This window comes from Carlito syrichta, unplaced genomic scaffold, assembly GCF_000164805.1.
Source record: "Carlito syrichta isolate Samal-C Ts95f unplaced genomic scaffold, Tarsius_syrichta-2.0.1 Scaffold314346, whole genome shotgun sequence".
Classification (NCBI taxonomy): Eukaryota; Metazoa; Chordata; class Mammalia; order Primates; family Tarsiidae; genus Carlito; species Carlito syrichta.
This window is the reverse complement of record NW_007258442.1, coordinates 52,471-72,219: the sequence shown is the minus strand read 5'-3', so window position 1 is coordinate 72,219 and position 19,749 is coordinate 52,471. Positions and strand designations below refer to the sequence as shown.

The window sequence follows — 19,749 nt, the reverse complement described above, 5'->3', positions numbered from 1 at the left end:
ATTAAAAAGGACTTGCGCTACAAATTCAGTGGGGAGACTTAAATATAAAATAGCATGTAGGACAACTCAAGGACAAACATGAAGGCCTGTTAAAAACTTTAAAGGCAGCAGAAAATATTGAGCAAAACAACTTTTGCTAAGGATTTCTTCTGGCTTCTTAAACTAAGGATGCTGTTTTGCAGAAGCCCTGATTCCCTGGTGTCCACGCTCTGTCCAACTATGCTTACACTCTCCTCATTTGGTATACACCCATGACCTGTGACAAATGTTTGACTATTGTTCCTTATAAGCTAAGTTGGCTGGAACATGCACAAAAAGAAGGTAGCTAAGTAGGAACCTGCCACCTTTCTGATTCCTCTAACTTCCAGGGACTCTGATGTCTCTGACCCCAGGCAGTGCAAGGGCTGCCTGCCCAGTACATGCTGCAAACTCTTTAAAATTTACAACCTGACTCATACTGCCTTGGTGTCTCACATAATGATTGGCCAAAGATTTTTATTTGTGAAGTAAAAACAGTATTCGTGGATTTGCAGACTATTCTAGTAATGAGTCTGGAAACCTCAGCCCTTCTCTGACAGCTTAAGATCATGATACCTTACCACACTGCTCATTGTGATGCATGGACATGATCTGCTGAACAACCTTGCCCTGAGACAGGGCTGGGTAAGAGGAGCAAAAACACTGATTTTATATTTTAAAATTTCAGTTGGATCAGCACTGAGATTAAGGCAATATTCTATATTCAAACATACTTAAACACCTATTACCACATTGAAAATTGGTAAAATTTTTATTTTAACGTACTCAAAACTGTAAGCTGCAAGAATGAAATCAGAGAGAGATACCTACTTTGCTCTCAATAGGTCTTGATCTTTAAGGGCTGAACCTTGAAGGTAGATGACTCTTTGGGACCACATTGGAATCTGGAGTATCCTTCGAACTTGCACATCCATTTCAGTAGGACACAAAATCACCACATAATAATCCTATTCAAAACAAAATAAGCAATGGAATAGAAACAATAGCACTTTATGTTATACTACAGAGGTAAAATACCTTAAAATTTGAAATATGATAACTTTGAAAGTTACTCTTGCTAATTAACAACAGTTCACATTCAAAACCTTGACATATATTAAATAAAATTACACTATAATGAGCACAACTGAGACAAAAATCTCGTAAGTCAATAAATTCATCTTGACTCATTTCAAACTTACTAGTACCATAAAAAGGAAGGTAATCAGTGGTACAGTTGGTAGTAAACATCCAACCTGTGAAGTTTTTGGTTATAACTACAGACTAATTCTAAAATGTACACTGAATACCAGGCAGAAGCCTTAAGTATCAATTCATACTTCAAGACATACCAAGCACTGTCTTGATCTCTGAGATTATTCACCTTCTTGACATAAATGTATTAAGGAAATGCAAGACTTTCAAATAGTTTTTTGTTCTTGAGTCTAGACTAAGTGCACTAAGCAGAAAAGGAGATCTCCTACATCTACACTCACCCACTACCATGGCAAGAGAAGAAGTATTCAAATATTTCATCTCAATAGACAGATGAAGAGATATCTCTGAATTTATATTTCCAATTCAGTTCTTGTCCAGTTATTGGTCATTTATTGTTATTATAAATAGGATCTATTTACACATTAGGAAACAAAAGAAAAAATGAAACTCCCAAACTTCCACATTTCTATTAGCAATACTTGCTAGAAGCATGCAGTATTCAAAGTGAGCAGATGATATTGGAATGGTTTATATTTTGTTATGCTTTATCTTGAAATCCACTGTTTCATAAAAATGTCATTTATGCTGTACCCAGAGGAGAAAAAGTAATTAATTCCATAATTTTTTTCTTTTTAGCATTAACATAATTCCATCTATCCTTTATTGTAGATAAAGAAGGAAACTTAAAATACTGTGTATTCCTCCAGCATTTTTTTCTATGTTCTTGGTTATATTTGTAGTTCTTCATTTACTCTTTCTAAACGTGGGTGTATAAATAAAAATCCTCCACAAAGCAGGTTGCACCATCAGTTAATTGACTTTTACAATATGTTAGTTGGTATGATTCAGTACTGTGCATAATATAATCCAAACGTACCTGTAGTCTTGGATGAGCATAGAATTCATTTAAAAAATCCATAAGTAAATCGATCTTCAGTGAGCTGACACACAGAACAACATGCTTTTCAGTTTGAGCTCTATGTCGACTATAGTTTCCACCTGACTTTTGTCTCTCCATCCACAAATACGCCAGCTGTTCAAACTGCAACGTATTTTCCACATGTGAATTAAAAACACTTAATATGAAAACAAGTAAATAAACCCAATATATTTATTGTTTCTCAGGAACATTCAATTCCTTAGATGGAACTTACTGAGATTTGAATTATCAGTGTTCCTTTCAATGACAAACTTTTCATATGATTTCTGCAGAGGCTGTAAATGTATCCTAGAGATTTTAGGTCTCTAAGGAAACACATTAATATGATTTTGCTATTATAGCATAACAGGCTACTAAGAGGTTTGTGTTTCTGCTTTATATCCAGTGAAGTATGACATGTCATGTGCTTAGTGAAAAAGAAAAGCCTCATCGGCATTTCTCCACATTCTCTGCTACATTCTGCCCACATCTAATGCAATGGGAGATACCCTGACCACAATACACAAGGCTACATTCTAGCTGTACAGTAACCAATAACTGAGGAAAACGAAGATGTAAGGAAAGGATGTCAGGAAAAAAACACATCCTTGATCGGACAGGTGTGTGTGAAAAGGCCATTACTGTACCTACACAGGGAATATTTAGATACTCATACATTGTGGCTAAAATTATGTAATGGAACACGTAGGTTTGCTTTGTATTCACCACATCCTGTTTCTGACCTGCCCACATGTGGGCACCCATGGTTTATCACAGGAAAAGGGTTAAAGACGGCATCTGCTTATCTTTAGTTTCATTTTATATCTCTGTCCTTTTGCAATCTCCCTCTTTACTACTCAAAATGCCCATGTAATATTTTACATACTATGTTCAGATTTTGCTTTAGTTGACCAAGATAAGCAATCAATTTTTATCCATTGCACTGTATGAATTTTTGGATTATTTAAAAAAACTGAAGGAAATTAATGTTTTAAGACTTTATTTCTTGATTTATCATTCTATAACTAAAACTATATTTCCTAAAATTAATATAGTTAAATACCATATATTTAAAAGAAAACATATTGAAGGATTGAAATGGTATGTATGCTATCAGTGACTGGAGGGGAAAAAAACAAAACAAAAACACCCTGTGTCTCTAATAAAATGTAAAAAAAAAGGATTTGTGAAATAATTTACATAAATGATCAAATGGAATAAAACTATGTCTTAATATATTGCTGCTAAATAAGTAAACCACCCCGCATTTTTTATTAACTGTGGAAGATGCAATTGTATATAACTTGCACATTTTTACACAGCTTAAGATAGTTATGTTTACCTGTATAGGCAGAACCACAAGAGCAACACAGATCATAGCAACAACAAAAAGCTTGGAGGACCATGTTTCAGGAGTGACATCCCCAAAGCCCACAGTAGAAAATGTCACAATGCAAAAATAAAGTGAGTCAAAGAGATTCAGCTTCTTTCCAATTCGTTCCAGATGTTGGATTCCACAAATGCTAAAGAAACAAATATGCATTTAAATTAAATCTTTCAAACTGGACACATTATTTCTCATCATTATTCTTTTGAAAGCCAAAGCATATTCCATAAAGCCATTTAATAGCTGTGATCTTATATTTTGCAAGATTATTTTCTCAGAAAAATATAATTTTTCAGTTTTTTTCTTCATCAACTAGGCATAGTCTTATTTTGATGAATAGCTTGCCAAAAATGGTAGTCAAAATATCACATTACTATCTGACTAACATGAAAAATCAACAGACTGAATTTTATGGGTGTATAAAAACACACTGAATGCACATCAAAGAAACATGGGACCAGAAATTATTAAATCTAATCCCTATCAAAATGTTAAATCTTTTTTTAAAAATTTAAGTTGAAGAGAGACAGTAAAAGACATGAGGAGATAATAATTATCAAGTGCTATGGTTTGAATGTCTGTCCCATCCAAAACTCATGTTGAAATGTAACTGCCATTGTACCAAATTAAGAGGTGGGCTCTTTTAGAAAGTGTTTAGGTCACGAGGTCTCCACCATCAAACACTGACTAATGCCATTATTGCACACTCTCATGTACATTTTCTCTACCTTTTCCTTTCTACCATGTGACTGACAACTTCTGCCACGTTTTGACAGCACCTTAATCTTGGACTTCCCAGCCCCCAGAAAGCCAATAAATTCATTATAAATTACTCAGTTTCTGGTATTTTGCTATAGCAGCACAAAATGAACTAAGATACCATGATTTTCAATCATGGATCAATCATCTGTAGAAAGCTATTGATGGTAAGGAAGAAAGGGAGCAGTATGGAATTTGTTAGAAGATGCTCTCAAACTGGAATTGTTAAAAGAACGTAAGAAATAGTATGCTATTAGTTTTAAGAAAATATGTTATGCATTGTTGGAGGAAGAAACAAAATTTGAAACAATCAATCAGTGTACAATTGCTATGGTTTGAATGTGTCTCCTCGAAAATACATGTTGAACTTTATACTCAGAATGCAACATTAATAGGTGGGTCTTTAAGAGTTGATTAAATCTAGAGTTCTCATGAATGAGATCAGCAACCTTATTAAAATGCTGGAGAACTAGTTCGGACCCATTTTGCCCAAATGCCTTATGTCACGTGAGGACACAGCAACAAGGTGCCATCTTGAAAGCAGAGAGAAGGCCCTCACCAAACACTGAATCAGGGGCACCTTGATCTTGAACTTTCCATTCTCTGCAACTGTGGGAAATACATGTTTATTGTTTATAAATTACCCCTTTTCAGGTATTTTGTTACAGCAGCACAAATGGACTAATACAAAAATTGGTACTGAGAAGTGGAATGTTGTTATTTTAAAAAAATACCTTAGAAGTGTGGAAGAGTCTTTATAACTGGGTAATGGGTAAAGGCTGGAAAATTTTTGTGGTGCATGCCAGAAAAATTCTAGATATTTTTTTTTCTTCAGTTGGAGTCTCACTCAGTCGCCCAGACTGGAGGGCAGTGGCCGCTCCCGGGCACTTCAGCCTCGACCTGCTGGGCTCCGGTCATCCTTCTGCCTCAGCCTTCTGAGTAGCCGGAATTACAAGCACGCGCTACCATGCCCGGCTGATTTTTTTGATTTATTGTAGAGATGGGGGTCTTACCAAGTTGCCCAGGCAGGTCTCGAACCCGCGGGCTCAGGCAATCCACTCACCTAGGCGTCCCAAAGCACGGGATTACAGGCTAAGCCACCGAGCCCGGCCTAGATTTTTTTTTAAAGGAGCATTAATGGCAACTCTAGTGAAAGCTTAGAAGAAGAAGAGAGCAGTAGAGAGAAACTGAATCTCCTCAGAGATTATTTAAGTAGTTATGACCAGAATATGAACAGTAAAGGTCATTCTGATGATTTCTGAGACAGCAATGAGAATTTTTAATTGGAAACTGAAAGCCATGATTGTCACAAAGTAATAAATCATGGCAAATTTTGTCTGTGTCCTAGTTCTTTGTGGAAGGCAGTATTTAAGGCTAGCGAACTGAAATATTTAGCAGAAGAAATCTCTAAGCAAAGAGTTCAGGGTGCTGCCTGGTGTCTCTTGATTGTTTATAGAAAAATGACAGAGGAAAAAAAATGGATTAAAGATGAAATTTATCATCAAAAGGGTAACAGAACTTAAAGATTTGGAAAATTCTCAGCCTGGTCAGATTGTGAAGAAAACAAATTGTGTTCCAGAAAAACAGCAAGGGTTTGGCCAAGCAATCATTTGATAAGGAGATTATTATGGATGAAAAGAAGCCAGATGCTACTCATCAAGACAATGGAAGAATGGCACTGAAGGCATTTCTGAGTTCTTCTAGGATGCCACCCTCATCTTAGGCCCAGAGTGCCAGGGCCTTGAAATCAGAACAGTTAGGGACTCAAGACTATGTTTCCTGAATTCTGGGCACAGTACTCCGTCACTGTAAGTGCTGCAGAAGCAATTCCAAGTGTGACTCAGGATAAGGCTCAGAGGACACAGGTGATAAACTTTGGCAGCATCCATATGGCACTGATTCTGCAGGTGTGCAGAGTGTACAAGTTTTGAAGAAATGGCTACCTCCACCTAGATTTCAAAGGATGTCTTGGAGAATATTGGAGTCTAGGAAGAGAACTGCCATAAGGGTAGGGTCCCATATAAAGTTCTCTAGGGACTACAGCAATGGCTAGGGCCCACCAGAGCCATGGGGTTCGGGTCATTGTGGATAGTCCTAACTAGGGCTATTCTTGTAGTGCCACTGGGGCAGGGCAACACATAAGATCTCATACCTACAGAGGCACCAGGATGCAATGCCAGTCTGGGAGAGCTGGAGGCACCAGATTCTGACCCATTAAGAGCTGCTATATGGCTGTTCCTAGCAAAACCATTAGAAAGGGGCTTTGAAGGACCTTGGGGGCCAACATCTTCCAAGAGTGTCCAGAAGTCAGAACATGGAATCAAATAAGGTCATTCTGAAACCCCAGGATTTAATGTTGCTTTTCTCATTGTGTTTTGAACTTGAGATCGATTAACCATTTATTCTTGTCTATTTCTCCTGTTTTGAATGAGACTGTCTATTCTATACTTGTCTCATTGTATTTTCGAAGCACATGACATGTTTGATTTCACAAGCTCACAGATGGGGGAGAATATACCTCAGAATAATTGCACCTTGAATCTCACTCATCTCTGTTTTAAATGATATTTAGTTGAGACTAGACTTAGACAGTAAACTTGATACTGGAGCAAGTCAAGACATTTAGGGCTATTGGAATTAAATGAATGTATTTTGTATGTGACAAGAACATAAATTTTGGAGGGCCGGGGCAGAATGCTATCCTTTGAATATCTATATCTCCCCCAAAATTCATGTTGAAATTTAAATCCACAATGGAGCATTATTAAGAAGTGGGCCTCATGCATGGGATTAGCATCTTTATAAAAGGGTTGCAGAGAAGTAGGTAGGCCCCTTTTGCTCTTCTGCCAAGTGGGAACACAGCAACAAGGCACAGAAGCAGAGAGAAGACCTCTTATCAGAACCAAATCTCCAACACCTTGATCTTGAACTTCCCAGACTTTAGAAAAGTGAAAAATAAATTTCCATTGTTTATAAATTACCCAGTCTCAGGTATTTTATTATAGCAGCACATCCAGACTAATATAATAACACAATACTGCTCAAAAAATAAATTAATTAATTAAAAAGAAACCAAGTACTGATAAATGTTAAAATATGGATAAACTGCAAACATATGCTTAGTGGAGAAAAGCTAGATATAAAAGACCACATATTGTATAATTATGTTTATATAAAATATCCAGAGAAGAGACAGAAAGCAGATTAGTGATTGCCTGGGACTGATGGTGTGAATATGGTGATGGAAATGTTCTAAAACTGGACCATGATGATGGCTGTACAACTTTAAAAATACATGAAAAAATGATTGCATTTACACTTAAAACGAATGGATTTTATGATATGTAAATTATACTTCTATAAAGCTGTCCTCAAAAACTCAGTGTATATTCAGGACAGTCACTACAACGTTTGTCCACAATAAGCACACAGCTCAATTATGACAACCATGAATAAAGTAATATTCAGTATTTAAATTCCAGAAATTCCTTCTGCAGCTTTTTAAGGCAATTTTATTTGTCTAAATTACATATTGTACATATTCAATTGTATTTACTCATTTATTGGTATAATCAAAATATAAACTTACAAATAGTTAAGTAGATGGGTACGTACACAGGTATATGAATCAAGGAACAGAAGAGAAAAAGGGAGGCACATGTCATCATTTTACTTCTGCTTAAAACTGATGTTTTAAAACAGTTTTTAAAAAACTGTTTGCTTTTTTTTTCTCCTCCAGGTCTCCAAAATGGTCCAGAAAAATTGTCTTTCTTTTATGCTTAAAAATTTTGTGCAAGCTGCCAGCTCATAAGTACATCCAAACCAGTGAGTTGATTCATCAGTTTTTTTGTTCAGTTGCCCCTATGCAATATTGCCAAACTAATCATGAGAATATTCAGATGTAGCCTAATATAAACCAAAAGGAGAATGCATGATAATGGATATTTTTGTGGCGTTAGATTTTTAAATTTTATTTCAAATAACAAATATTTGAGAAGGTAAAAAATTACGCATAATTTTTATTCTTCATTAGAAACTAGAATGAGAATGAAGATAATTTACATATTTTAATGATTCACATGTTAAGAGCTTACTACATTTTGCTTGCGTATATACTCAAAGTCAGTCTCTGAAAATAGTTAAAAAATACACTTCCAAATTCAGGTATATAATTTCTAACCCTATACTACCAGAAAAGTCTCTTACTGTGCTCCTGGTCTTATCTCTCATATTAACATAGCATACTCCTAAGGGTCATATTCATATTCTTTAAACACAGCTTAGATATGTCAGGTACAAAAACACAGCTTAGATATCTCAGGTACAAAAAAGTCACTGTATTTTCATTCTCTCTAACGCCCATCAGGATGTGAATTCTATATATCCATCTCCTTGAATTTTAGCTTGACTATATTTGCTTTGATCAATAAAATGGTGGAAGTAACATCATATGGTTGTAGATCCTGAGACTTAAGAGAACTTATAGCTCTTTCTCTCCCTTTCTTGAAACTCTAAGATACCCATACTGCAAAGAACATGGTACAGTCTACTGGGAAATGAGAGGACATGTGGAAGAGGACCAAGATGGCCCACTAAAAGCCAGCATCAACTGCCAAACATGATGAGAGTGAGGCCATCTTACATCTTCCAGTTCCTTTCAGGCTATCAGATTACTGAAGTCAAATGAATAATCAAAGGTGAGACCAGCAAAAAACTGCCTTAGTTATCAACCACAGAACTGTGAGAAATAACAAATTGTGCTGCTTTAAATCACTAAGTTTGGGTGTGCTTTATAATTCAGCAATAGATACTCAGTATATATAGAATTATAGACTCTAGCATCTAGGTCTAGTTTTTCATTTTGAAATTTTTTCTCATTTTCTCCCTTTCACTTACTATTTGGACTGACTGCTTACTTAAAATATATAACCCTCGCTGCCTATGTTTCTACTTTTGTCCAATCTATTCCTTTCAACTGAAAGCCCTCTCTCCCTAATACCTCTCACAATCCCTCTTTTATGAAACCCTAGCTCAAATATGACCTCCCTCATAAAGCCCTTCTTGAATCTCACATTAGAGTGCTCTCTCTGAATTTCTACAGCATGCATACTTTCATGCTTTAATTACTTAACTTTTTCCCAAAAAATTGCATTTAGTATTTAATAGTTATCATCCCTACTCAACTTTATCTATCCTGATATTACTTATACATTATTCATATTTGAATTTCCTATAGCACTTAACACCAAGTATATAGTAGGCATCCAGTAACTATTAAATACATGATCAACTGGTTAAAGCAATCTCAAGTAATATATTCTAAACAAACTTCAAAAAAGATTTCATGTACATGTTTCCATTTTTTATAATTGCATAATAAACTTCCCAAAACTTAGAGACTTAAAACAATAACAATTTATTTTTTCGCAAGATTTTCTGAGTTGGGTGGGAAGCTTCTCTGGTTTCCTTGGGCTCGCTCATGTGGTTGTATCCAGCTAGAGATCTGACTAAGATAAAGGGCACAAAATGTCTTTACTCTTGTGCTCAGTGATTAGTGTTCATAGTGGGCTGTGGGGCCTTGGTTCTTTTCTGTTTGACCTCTCATCTTCCAGTAGGCTCAACTGGCTTCCTTGATGGAAACTGCCAATCTTCTAAAGACCTAGATTTTATTTGCTCCATTCTATTTGTCAAAGCAAGTCACAAGGTGAGCTAGATTGAAAGAATATGGAAATAAACTCCATCTCTTCATGAGAGAAAATAGATACATAATATAGTGTCCATGTTTTTAATATACCAAACCATATAAATGACAATAACTATAATAACCTATCAAAATCTTAATATATTTTGCTGGATAAACCACATTGCAGTCAAAAGTACCAATTTCCTTGATACAGTTATAGTTAAATTCATACATATAATCATTAATACTACCTTTCTAGATTCCTTGTATAAAATTCCATTTACTTGAACTGGAATTATTATGCAAACCTACCACATATGTATCAATACTGCCCATAAGCTTAAGGAATCATATATATTAAAATGTTTGCTAAATCAATATGAAGATGAAAATGTTCATATCAGCTGTTACTTGTTTGCTATTATTACTATTTTTGTTATTACTATTTTGAGTCGGAATCTCATTATCAACCAGGCTGTAGTACAGTGGCACGTTCATGGCCACCGCAGCTTTGATGCGCTGGACTCAGGCAATCCTTCCATCTCAGCCTTCCACGTAGCTGGAACCACAGGTATGAGCTACTCTGACCAGCTAATTTTTTTTATTTATTGTAGAGACAAGGTCTTGCCAAGTTGCTCGGGCTGGTCTCAAACACCTGGGCTCAGGCAATTCTCTCACTTTAGCCTCCCAAAGTGCTAGAATTACAGGCATAAGCCACCATGCTGAGCACATGTTTGTGATTATTATATGAAAACAAAAATCAACTTTTTAAAGGTGAATATGTTAAATTACTTTTAGAGATTTTCTCTGATTTTGAATGAACTCACCAATTTATTTAACTTAGGGTTACATTAAATAGATCATTGATTATGTTCATAAATAACAATAACATTTAATTTTTAAAGTATCTTCTAAGTCAATAAGGACTTTTAAAAATAAGTAACTGTATGTAGCTGCTCTCTCCAAGAGAAAAATAAGGCAGCAAATACTTAAATATCCAGCCCAAGAATAGAGGGAGCCTTTTAAACTAAGATCAGATTTTCTTCTCTCTTTGTTCATAACTCTCATTGTGCTTTTATCACACTAAGTAATATTCAAAAGCTTCTGGCTCTTCTCTTATCTCATCCTCTAAGACCATTCCCTTACTTACCACCCTCCAGCTGCACTGACTTTGGCGTTATTCCTTAACAGATCAAGTAGGCACTCAACTCCTTTTTCAAATTCTTCTCTTGGCTCTCTAATAGACACCTCAAAGTTCACATGTCTAAACTGAATTATAAACTTCTTCTCTAAACCTGTTCCTCCCAAACGCTTCACCATCAGATGATAGTAAATCTGGTTTTCCTGATGCTCAGGCCAAAATCCTGGATTCTTCCTCTTTTTTTCTCTCAAAACTCACATCCAAACTCTCAGCAAACACTAATTTCTAGTTTCAAAATATAACCAGGATCCATAATCGCTACTCACATTTTCACGATTACCATAATGATTCATGCCACCATCATCTCTTCCTTGCACTGCAATAGGTACTCCCATCCATCCTCTGAGGGTCTGTTGTCAATATATCAGTAAGATTTACCCATGAAAACATGAATCAGGTCATGCTATTCCTCTATGCAAAACCCTGATATGACTCCTTATTTCACTGAAGCTAAAACTAATTGTCTTTCATTTGCCAACAGCACACCTCCCAATCTGAGCCCTCACTATGTCTTCAGGCTCATTTTCTACTTTTCCAGCTGTGGTTAACCCTATTCAAGCAACACTGGCACTATTGCTTTCTGACAAACATGCCAGGCATGCTCCTGACTCAACACCCTGACAAGGAATGTTCTCTTTGGCTGGAATCCTATTGAGTTAGAATGTGTCGTGGCTAACTCCTCACATCTTTCAAGTTGACACCACCTTATCAAGGAGATCTATCTTGATCATTATATATCATCTTAATCATTTTTCCTGACTAATTAAAAAATAGTTATTTATATTGTTTGGTGTCCATTTTCTGTACTTCTGGGAATGGAGGTCCATTATGGCCAAGAGTCATGTACATTTTTTTAACTTTATTTTATTATAAAAATGTGGGGTACAAGTCAGGATTAGGTTCAGAAGTCATCTATGTGCGGTTGAAGTTTGGGCCTCCAACTTTACCAACACTGCCAAAGTACCTAAAAGAGTGTTAAGCACATAATAATGTTCATAAATATTTATTAAATCAACGAATGAGGGCCTGAACATAAAATAGATAGACTTCTATTGCCCATATTTAAATCATCAAACCATTTAGCTTGTTTAGATATAAACAAAAAATAATTCAAAAGAAAAGTACTAGCAGGCAAAAACTGTTATCTGACTACTGCCTTCACCGTGAAATCTATACAATAAGTGGCAAAACAAAATATCTCCTGTCAATGAAATTGGACCTCTAGCTTACAAAATACACATAACTCTGCACAAAATGGTCTTACTTTTAAATACGTAAAAGTAAACCACTGTAAAACCTATCGAAGAAAATACAGGGAGAAAGGTTCTTGACATTGGTCTTGGTAATGATTTCTTGAATTTGACACCAAACACACAGATGACAAAACCAAAAACAGACATGTGGGATTATATTGAACTAAAAAGCTTGTACATAGTAATTAAATAGTCAACAGAGTGAAACGGCATCTACAAGGAATTTTTTCTCCAAGGAGAAAATATATGCAAACATCTATATAATAAGAGATTAATGTCTATGCATATAAGAATCTCCCACAACACAATAGCAAAAAATAATTATAATAGTACAAAACCGTATGATTACACTTATATAAGGTATATAAATTAGTCAAACTCATGGAAGCAGAGAATAGAATGTTAGTTGCCAGGGGCTGAGAGAGGAGGAAACTGTGAATTGTCTCTTAATGGATATAAAGTTTCATTTATGCAAGATGACTTAGTTCTAAAGATCCGCTATACAAAATAGTACTTACTGTTAACAATAAAGTATTGTGCACTTTAAAATTGTTAAGAAGAGATGGGCTCGGTGGCTCAGCCTGTAATCCCACACCTTGGGAGGCTGAAGTGAGTGGATTGCCTGAGCCCGCGGGTTCGAGACCTGCCTGGGCAACTTGGCGAGACCACATCTCTATAATAAATCAAAAAAAAAAAAATCAGCTGGGCGTGGCAGCGCGCGCCTGTAGTTCCGGCTACTCGGAAGGCCGAGGCGGAAGGATCGACGGAGCCCAGCAGGTAGAGGCTGCGGTGACTGGAAGTGGCCGCTGCACTCCGGTCTGGGCAACAGAGTGAGACTCCAACTCAATAAATAAATAAATAAATAAATAAATATTAAAAAAATAAATTATTAAGAGGACGGTTCCCATGTATTCTTATCACAAAAAACTAAGAAAAGAATATAAGAAAATTTAGAGGTCATGAATATGTATAATGCCTGAAATGTGAAGTATACATTTCCAGTGTATGCATAGTCAAACTCATAAAAATGTATACTTAACTGTATACTTAGTTTATACAATCAAACCCAAAATAAATAAATAAGTACCTCTGTTAAAGAGAGCCGTTGCAATATTCTATTTATAATCTATCAACTATTCATTCATATCCTTTGAAATATTCAAGTATTATGAACAAGCAAAAGAGGCTTTACTCTTCCTAATAACTAGTACTTACAGCTCCAGCATTTGTTGCAGTTAGCAATACTTAAGTTATATAATAAATGAAAACTCAGGAAATTTGAAATGCATTTGACTTACTTATTGAAAGTGATTCTGATTGTGTAATACACAAGTAAATTATATCACTAAAAACCTGTCTTTTGACAAAATAAGTTTTGAGTATTAAAATATAAGATATGTTTATTTGGTCTCATACTAAACTTTCTATGTCATTAGAATTTTGTAAATGTCTGAATGAGTGAATTAATTTTGCAACAATAATGTTTTACTAATCAAATGCTTGACCTATAATCCTTATAGATATAGATATCGTATTTCATTCACAGATGTCTTTGGTGCCAATGTTAAATAAAAACTGCCTGTTCTCTCTCATCATAATTAATGAATTTCAACAAAATATTATTGAATATTGTAGTGAATATTGTATACTCTAAGTTCAGTCAATCAAGTTAGTCCATTCTACAATATTCAAACAAGTGTCTAGCTTATGTTTTATGGAATAAATTATGCTCAATATTAGAGAGAGATTTACCTGAAATAGGTGTACAACCTGGATTCCATTGTCAATTTCACATTAACTTTTACAATCACTTCTCTTTTTGCTCTCTTTTGTTTACACAAAAAATCACCTTCTTTGAAAAGTTGAACTAGCCTGAAGGGAATTTTGCAGAAATTTGAACTAGCTTATCAAATTCTAAACGTAGAATATTTATACTATTTAAGTAAACTGTCTTCTAGTTTCATAAAAATCTTTAGAATTTGATTTTTAAAGTATTTTTTTAAAAAATTTCTTGTTTTAAAATTTTTATTTTACAAAAAGAAATACAAACACATGAATATGTTTGATTAAAAACAGAGGACAAGCCGGGCTCAGTGGCTCAGCCTGTAATGCCACGCCTTTGGGAGGCTGAAGTGAGTGGATTGCCTGTGCCCACGGGTTCAAGACCCACCTGGGCAGCGAGACCTCATCTCTACAATAAAAAAAAAAAAAAAATTCAGCCGGGCGTGGTAGCGCGCGCCTGTCATTCCGGCTACTGGGAAGGCTGAGGCGGAAGGCTCGCCGGAGCCCAGCAGGCGAGGTCGCGGTGGCCGGGAGCGGCCACTGCACTCCAGTTTGGGCGATGGAGTGAGACTCCAACTCATCTGCTGATGTACTACATATTAATTTTATTACAAGCAACGCTGCTAGGAATGTTTTGAAGACAAGAAATTTAAAGACTTATTTTATTGCTCTGTGATAATTTTTTAAATAAAATATATTTCTATATAAACTCTCTCTTCAAAAAGTGATTCTGCTAGTTGTAGGAAGGAAGGAAAGAAAGTGTGTTTTCAGGGTAGGTAGATGTACTGACAGTTGACTGATACTTTATTATTATTGCAGTTTTAGCATTGAAAACATACCTGATTTGCGTTATGCACAAACATTTATATCTCACTTATAAACTGTCCTAGAAACAAGATTCCTACAACATGCCATGTAAAAATTTGAAGATATACAGTGGTTACAATGCATTTTAATATAGATATCTTATTTCATTCACAGATGTCTTTGGCGCCAATGTTAAATAAAAACTGCCTGTTCTCTCTAATCATAATTAATGAATTTCAATAAAATATTATTTTGTGTCTGTATCCCGAAATAATTCTAGTGATAAGCAGATTTTCTGATAAATTAAACCCAAGAATGTGCTCAACTATAGCACATTCATCACCAAAATGTTCATTCTATCTTGTCCTTAAAAAGATAATCTTTTTAGTCCGTTAAATTATCTCCTAAATTGAAATTTGAAGAATAATTTAATAATTCAGTATTAAAAAGTAAATAATAAAAGTAGGTGAATTTTAATCAATACTTTACCTTTATATTTTCTTTCAGTCAAATTTAATATTGTTTTGTGACTGCACAACAATATATACATGTTATATATATTCTAAATCTAGCTTAGAATACTTGGTTTCAGTGGATATCTAATTGTAAAACACTTTTTATTAGCCTGTATTTCCTGCCAAAACATTTCAAATTAAATATTTCACTGTAATTTAAAATACAAACAATAAACCAATATTGCATTATGTTCTATTTATCTTTTTTGCTTAGTTAGTATATAAAATGTACTCAAATTCATTTGTAGTGATTGTCTTTGAATTGGAAAATTGCAAATGAGTCTATTTTTATAATTTCTATATTGCAAAAACTGTACATTTCAAATAATAGACTGTTGTATATAAAACTAATAAGTGCTATAAAATTTTACTTAAATGTCTCATAACATAAAAAAGGCAACCTAATATTGTAAAAATTTGTTTTATTTATTCATACAAATAATTGTATTGTTGCTTACTAATGCCAAATATTGTGCTGGATGCTACAGATATGGATATCAATAGGACAAAGCTCTTTCACAATAGTCTTCGTAAAAAAGAGTCTCTAAAACCTACAGTGAATAATTATAACCTCATTTTAACAGTATAATTAATAATACTATAAATTAATAATGAAACTTTTTTAACTTGCATAATGCTAATCTAGGTAAATGACAAACTTTATGCTCATCAATGGAAAAGTAAATGGAATGATATTAACTTATTCATTGGCTATTATGAGAATTAAATGTTCTATGAAAGGTCTGAATAATGTTCAAGGATTCAGTAGTAACTCTGTTATTTATTTCCAGCACCAGCATAAGAGAAACAAAACACAAAGTCAAATATAAAAACTGAATATGTACATAAAAGTGTTACAAAGTCTTTGTTTTTATCTGTTAAAAAATAAAATTTACTATTATAAATAGAGTCTGGGATTATAGAGAGAGTGGCCATGGAAAAGTAGGGCTTTGTTTTTCTTATGAATTCACTAACGAGATTATTAGCAGGAAAACACCAAGAGATTAATGAATAGCTGTAATCTTGTACCCTCCTTTTTTAATGCTGCACATCTTCAGGGCAACAGAAGTGAAAATACAGGCAATCATGAAAGTCTCCAAAAAAGAAGAGTTAAGCAATTTGCAGAGTACACTCATAATCTTTAACTGTTTACAGAGTTGACCTTTGGAGGGTTCACTGTCATCATTTACAGAAACTGGCAACTAATTCCTGGTAAAGCAGTAAAGGAAAAAAGATTAAGCACTATTTCTGGGGAGAATGTCAATATAAGGCTAGTGACTTGTTTTAAAGGATTACTTATCATTGAAATTAACTGATTGAAAAAATTTCATTTGTGATTATATAACAGATAGTATATTATCCTATTTGTATATATTTATATGGTTCACTGTGTTTACTGTACATACTTATATGGTTCAATATCATTATATGGTAATATTTTAAGATTTACCTTTTCAATTAGTAATATTTTGAAAAAATTCCAATCAAAAATTTTTATATTGCTTAACACATAGCTTAGACTTACTGTTAACATTTAGATGGGTACTTAATTTTATGTGACTTATGAATTTTATATATTGTGAACATTAGGTATACTTATTTTGTTAATTCTATGCAATTTGGGAAGCAGAGACAACCTGCCATTCACATATTTTTATTGTTTAGTATAATTGTGGTCAATAGTCACAATATTGAGTCGAAACTGGGCTTTCCAAACTAATCCGCATAGCCATTTCTGCCTTGCTGCAATTTAATTTTGTATGAATACCCACTTCTGTTAAATCTATCCTAAAGAACGCTATCACAGAATAAAAATCTTTTAGACTTTTATACCATGGCAGTCTGGCAGTTTTTCTCAAATTACGATAAATATGCATTTAAACAATGCACATTGGAGGACAAAATGCCAAATAATCAAACTGGTCTTTAAATACCTTCTCAGAATCAAATTCAAAATTTGATTACTACTAAAGTACAGCAGAAAACCAGAAAAATGACCTTGAAAATTTCAAAAACTCTGATAACTCCACAATCATCTGAAGAAAAGATAAAATATGTGACTAAACCCCCATGAAACAAATACAGTTCTTGAGAGGTGCAACATTTTGTTTGACTTTCTACCAATATTTCCAATATTTCAACTAAGATTTCCAATATTGTAACTAATATTTCCAATAGAATCTATAGGTAACATGGGATAAAGGAAATTAGAAATAATGACATAAAATGAAGAATATTAGGAAAAAATTTGCAGGTGGAGGGAGTGAAAATATTTCATTTTCAGACATGTTGAATGGAATATTCTAGTGAGGTATTTGATCCATTTCAACTTTGTATTTTATTAATATGTACCTGTGATAAGCCATTCTTACACTCCTCAGTTTATAGCCTACTTGAATTTGTTTACAGTTCTAATCTCTTTAGTTCCCAAAAAAGTAATATTCACTTGCTATTAAAAGACAGATAATAAAGATCTAAAAAGTTATTAATATAATCACATGCCTATCCACCTGTGAGGTAAATAATCTTTAATGTGTCCTTCTATTTGTTTTATATTTTGCTTTTAATTTTTAATTTGAATGACCTCTTGATTTTAGTTTGGCAAGTTAATACTACAGAATTTTTATATGTATCATTTTAAAGTGAGCCTAGTCTTCATTTTTGTATCTGAATGTATGAATATATTTCTTCAAAAGTCAATTTGGCAGTAGATATTAGGCAGAGTAAGGATTCTTTGGTCAAATATTTCTGTCAACTCTAGCTTAAACATAGTTTTTATCAAAGGATTTTCAACATTATTTTAATAAGTTAATGTTTGCTGTGAATTTCTGAGGGTGAGTTAATTTTTATGGGATTTACCAAACATATTTGCCAAAGTTTTTGGTTTTGACACAGTATCTCAAAAGGTTTGGGTTTTATGGATTAATCTATTAGAATGTGAGCTGACAATTTGTGCTTTCTCTTAGGATTTTAGAATCCCAGTTTAGCTTAATTATAAAATGGCCTGGATAATTTTTACCTATGTCTATGCCATTGACACATCACTGGATTAATTGTTCCTTAAAGGAATTTAAGAATGAAGCTGTAAAGTCCTAAAGGTTTTTTGTGTGTTTGTATTCTAATGAAGTCAAAAGACATAACTTAAAATGCAACATTTTATTTTATTTTTATTTTTTTTGAGTTGGAGTCTCACTCCGTCGCCCCTCCCGGCCACCGCAGCCTCGACCCGCCGGGCCCCGGCGATCCTTCCGCCTCAGCCTTCCGAGTAGCTGGAACTACAGGCACGCGTTACCACGCCCGGCTGATTTTTGATTTATTGTAGAGATGAGGTCTCGCTTGCCCAGGCGGGTCTCGAACCCGCGGGCTCAGGCAATCCACTCACCTCAGCCTCCCAAAGGCGCGGGATTACAGGCTGAGCCACTGAGCCCGGCTCAAAATGCAACATTTTAAAAGTGTTCCATCTCTTTCATTCCAATTTAACACTACTTAAAAATCGATAAGTATGCACTTTTTCGCATGACCTACCATTCCACAAAAATCAGTGCCTCACTCGTCATTCCTTGGTCTTTACTGACTTCCTACAAACCTGAACCTTGAGTACTTTTGACAAAGTACAGTCTATAAATACAGGTGCATGGCAGTCTTATCGAGAACTGGATAAGCATAGATGCTTCCTCATCCTGCTCACAAAGAAGCTGAAAGAAGACATTTTTTTTTCTTAAGTACTGCAATTATTTGAAACAGGGCTCACCAAATTGAGCAGGCCATATGGAAAGGAAGACTAAAAACTGTAACTTATTAAAAAAAATTTTTAAATTCCACCTTTTTGTTAGCTAGAATAGTGTTAAATCTCATTAAGAATAATTTTAGTTAAAGAAACTATTCAAACACCTATGCAAAAATCTTAACCTCATTAACTGAAAAAGATTACGCTTCACTTTGCAGTAAGTATCTGGAGTCATGATGCATATCATACCAGGCACTTAATTTCTAATTATCTTAGAAATAAAAAGATTAATATAAAAATTATTCATTTCTTAAGTCTTATTTTAACATAATATTTCTCCATTTAGAAAAACTTAATAACCTAATTGATATACCTTAAGATTTACTTTTTCTGTTTTTTTTTTGTTTTCATTCACCTAATGAAAGATGACTCACCAGGGAATAAGATATTAATAGAAATTATCTAAGGCTATTCTAACCT

General features: G+C 34.3%; 1 protein-coding gene across 3 annotated transcripts in view; it reads right to left on the bottom strand.

The window, feature by feature from the left end:
- KCNT2 (potassium sodium-activated channel subfamily T member 2) overlaps positions 1-19,749 on the bottom strand; it is a 296,411-nt gene that overhangs the window by 230,019 nt on the left and 46,643 nt on the right. For all 3 annotated transcript variants that reach the window (XM_008071505.2, XM_021719277.1, XM_021719278.1), the window contains 3 exons: positions 3,498-3,678; positions 2,114-2,278; positions 850-986 (listed from right to left, as the gene is read on the bottom strand). In XM_008071505.2, the coding sequence (XP_008069696.2) occupies positions 850-986; positions 2,114-2,278; positions 3,498-3,678 (483 nt within the window). The remainder of the gene's footprint in view (positions 1-849; positions 987-2,113; positions 2,279-3,497; positions 3,679-19,749) is intronic.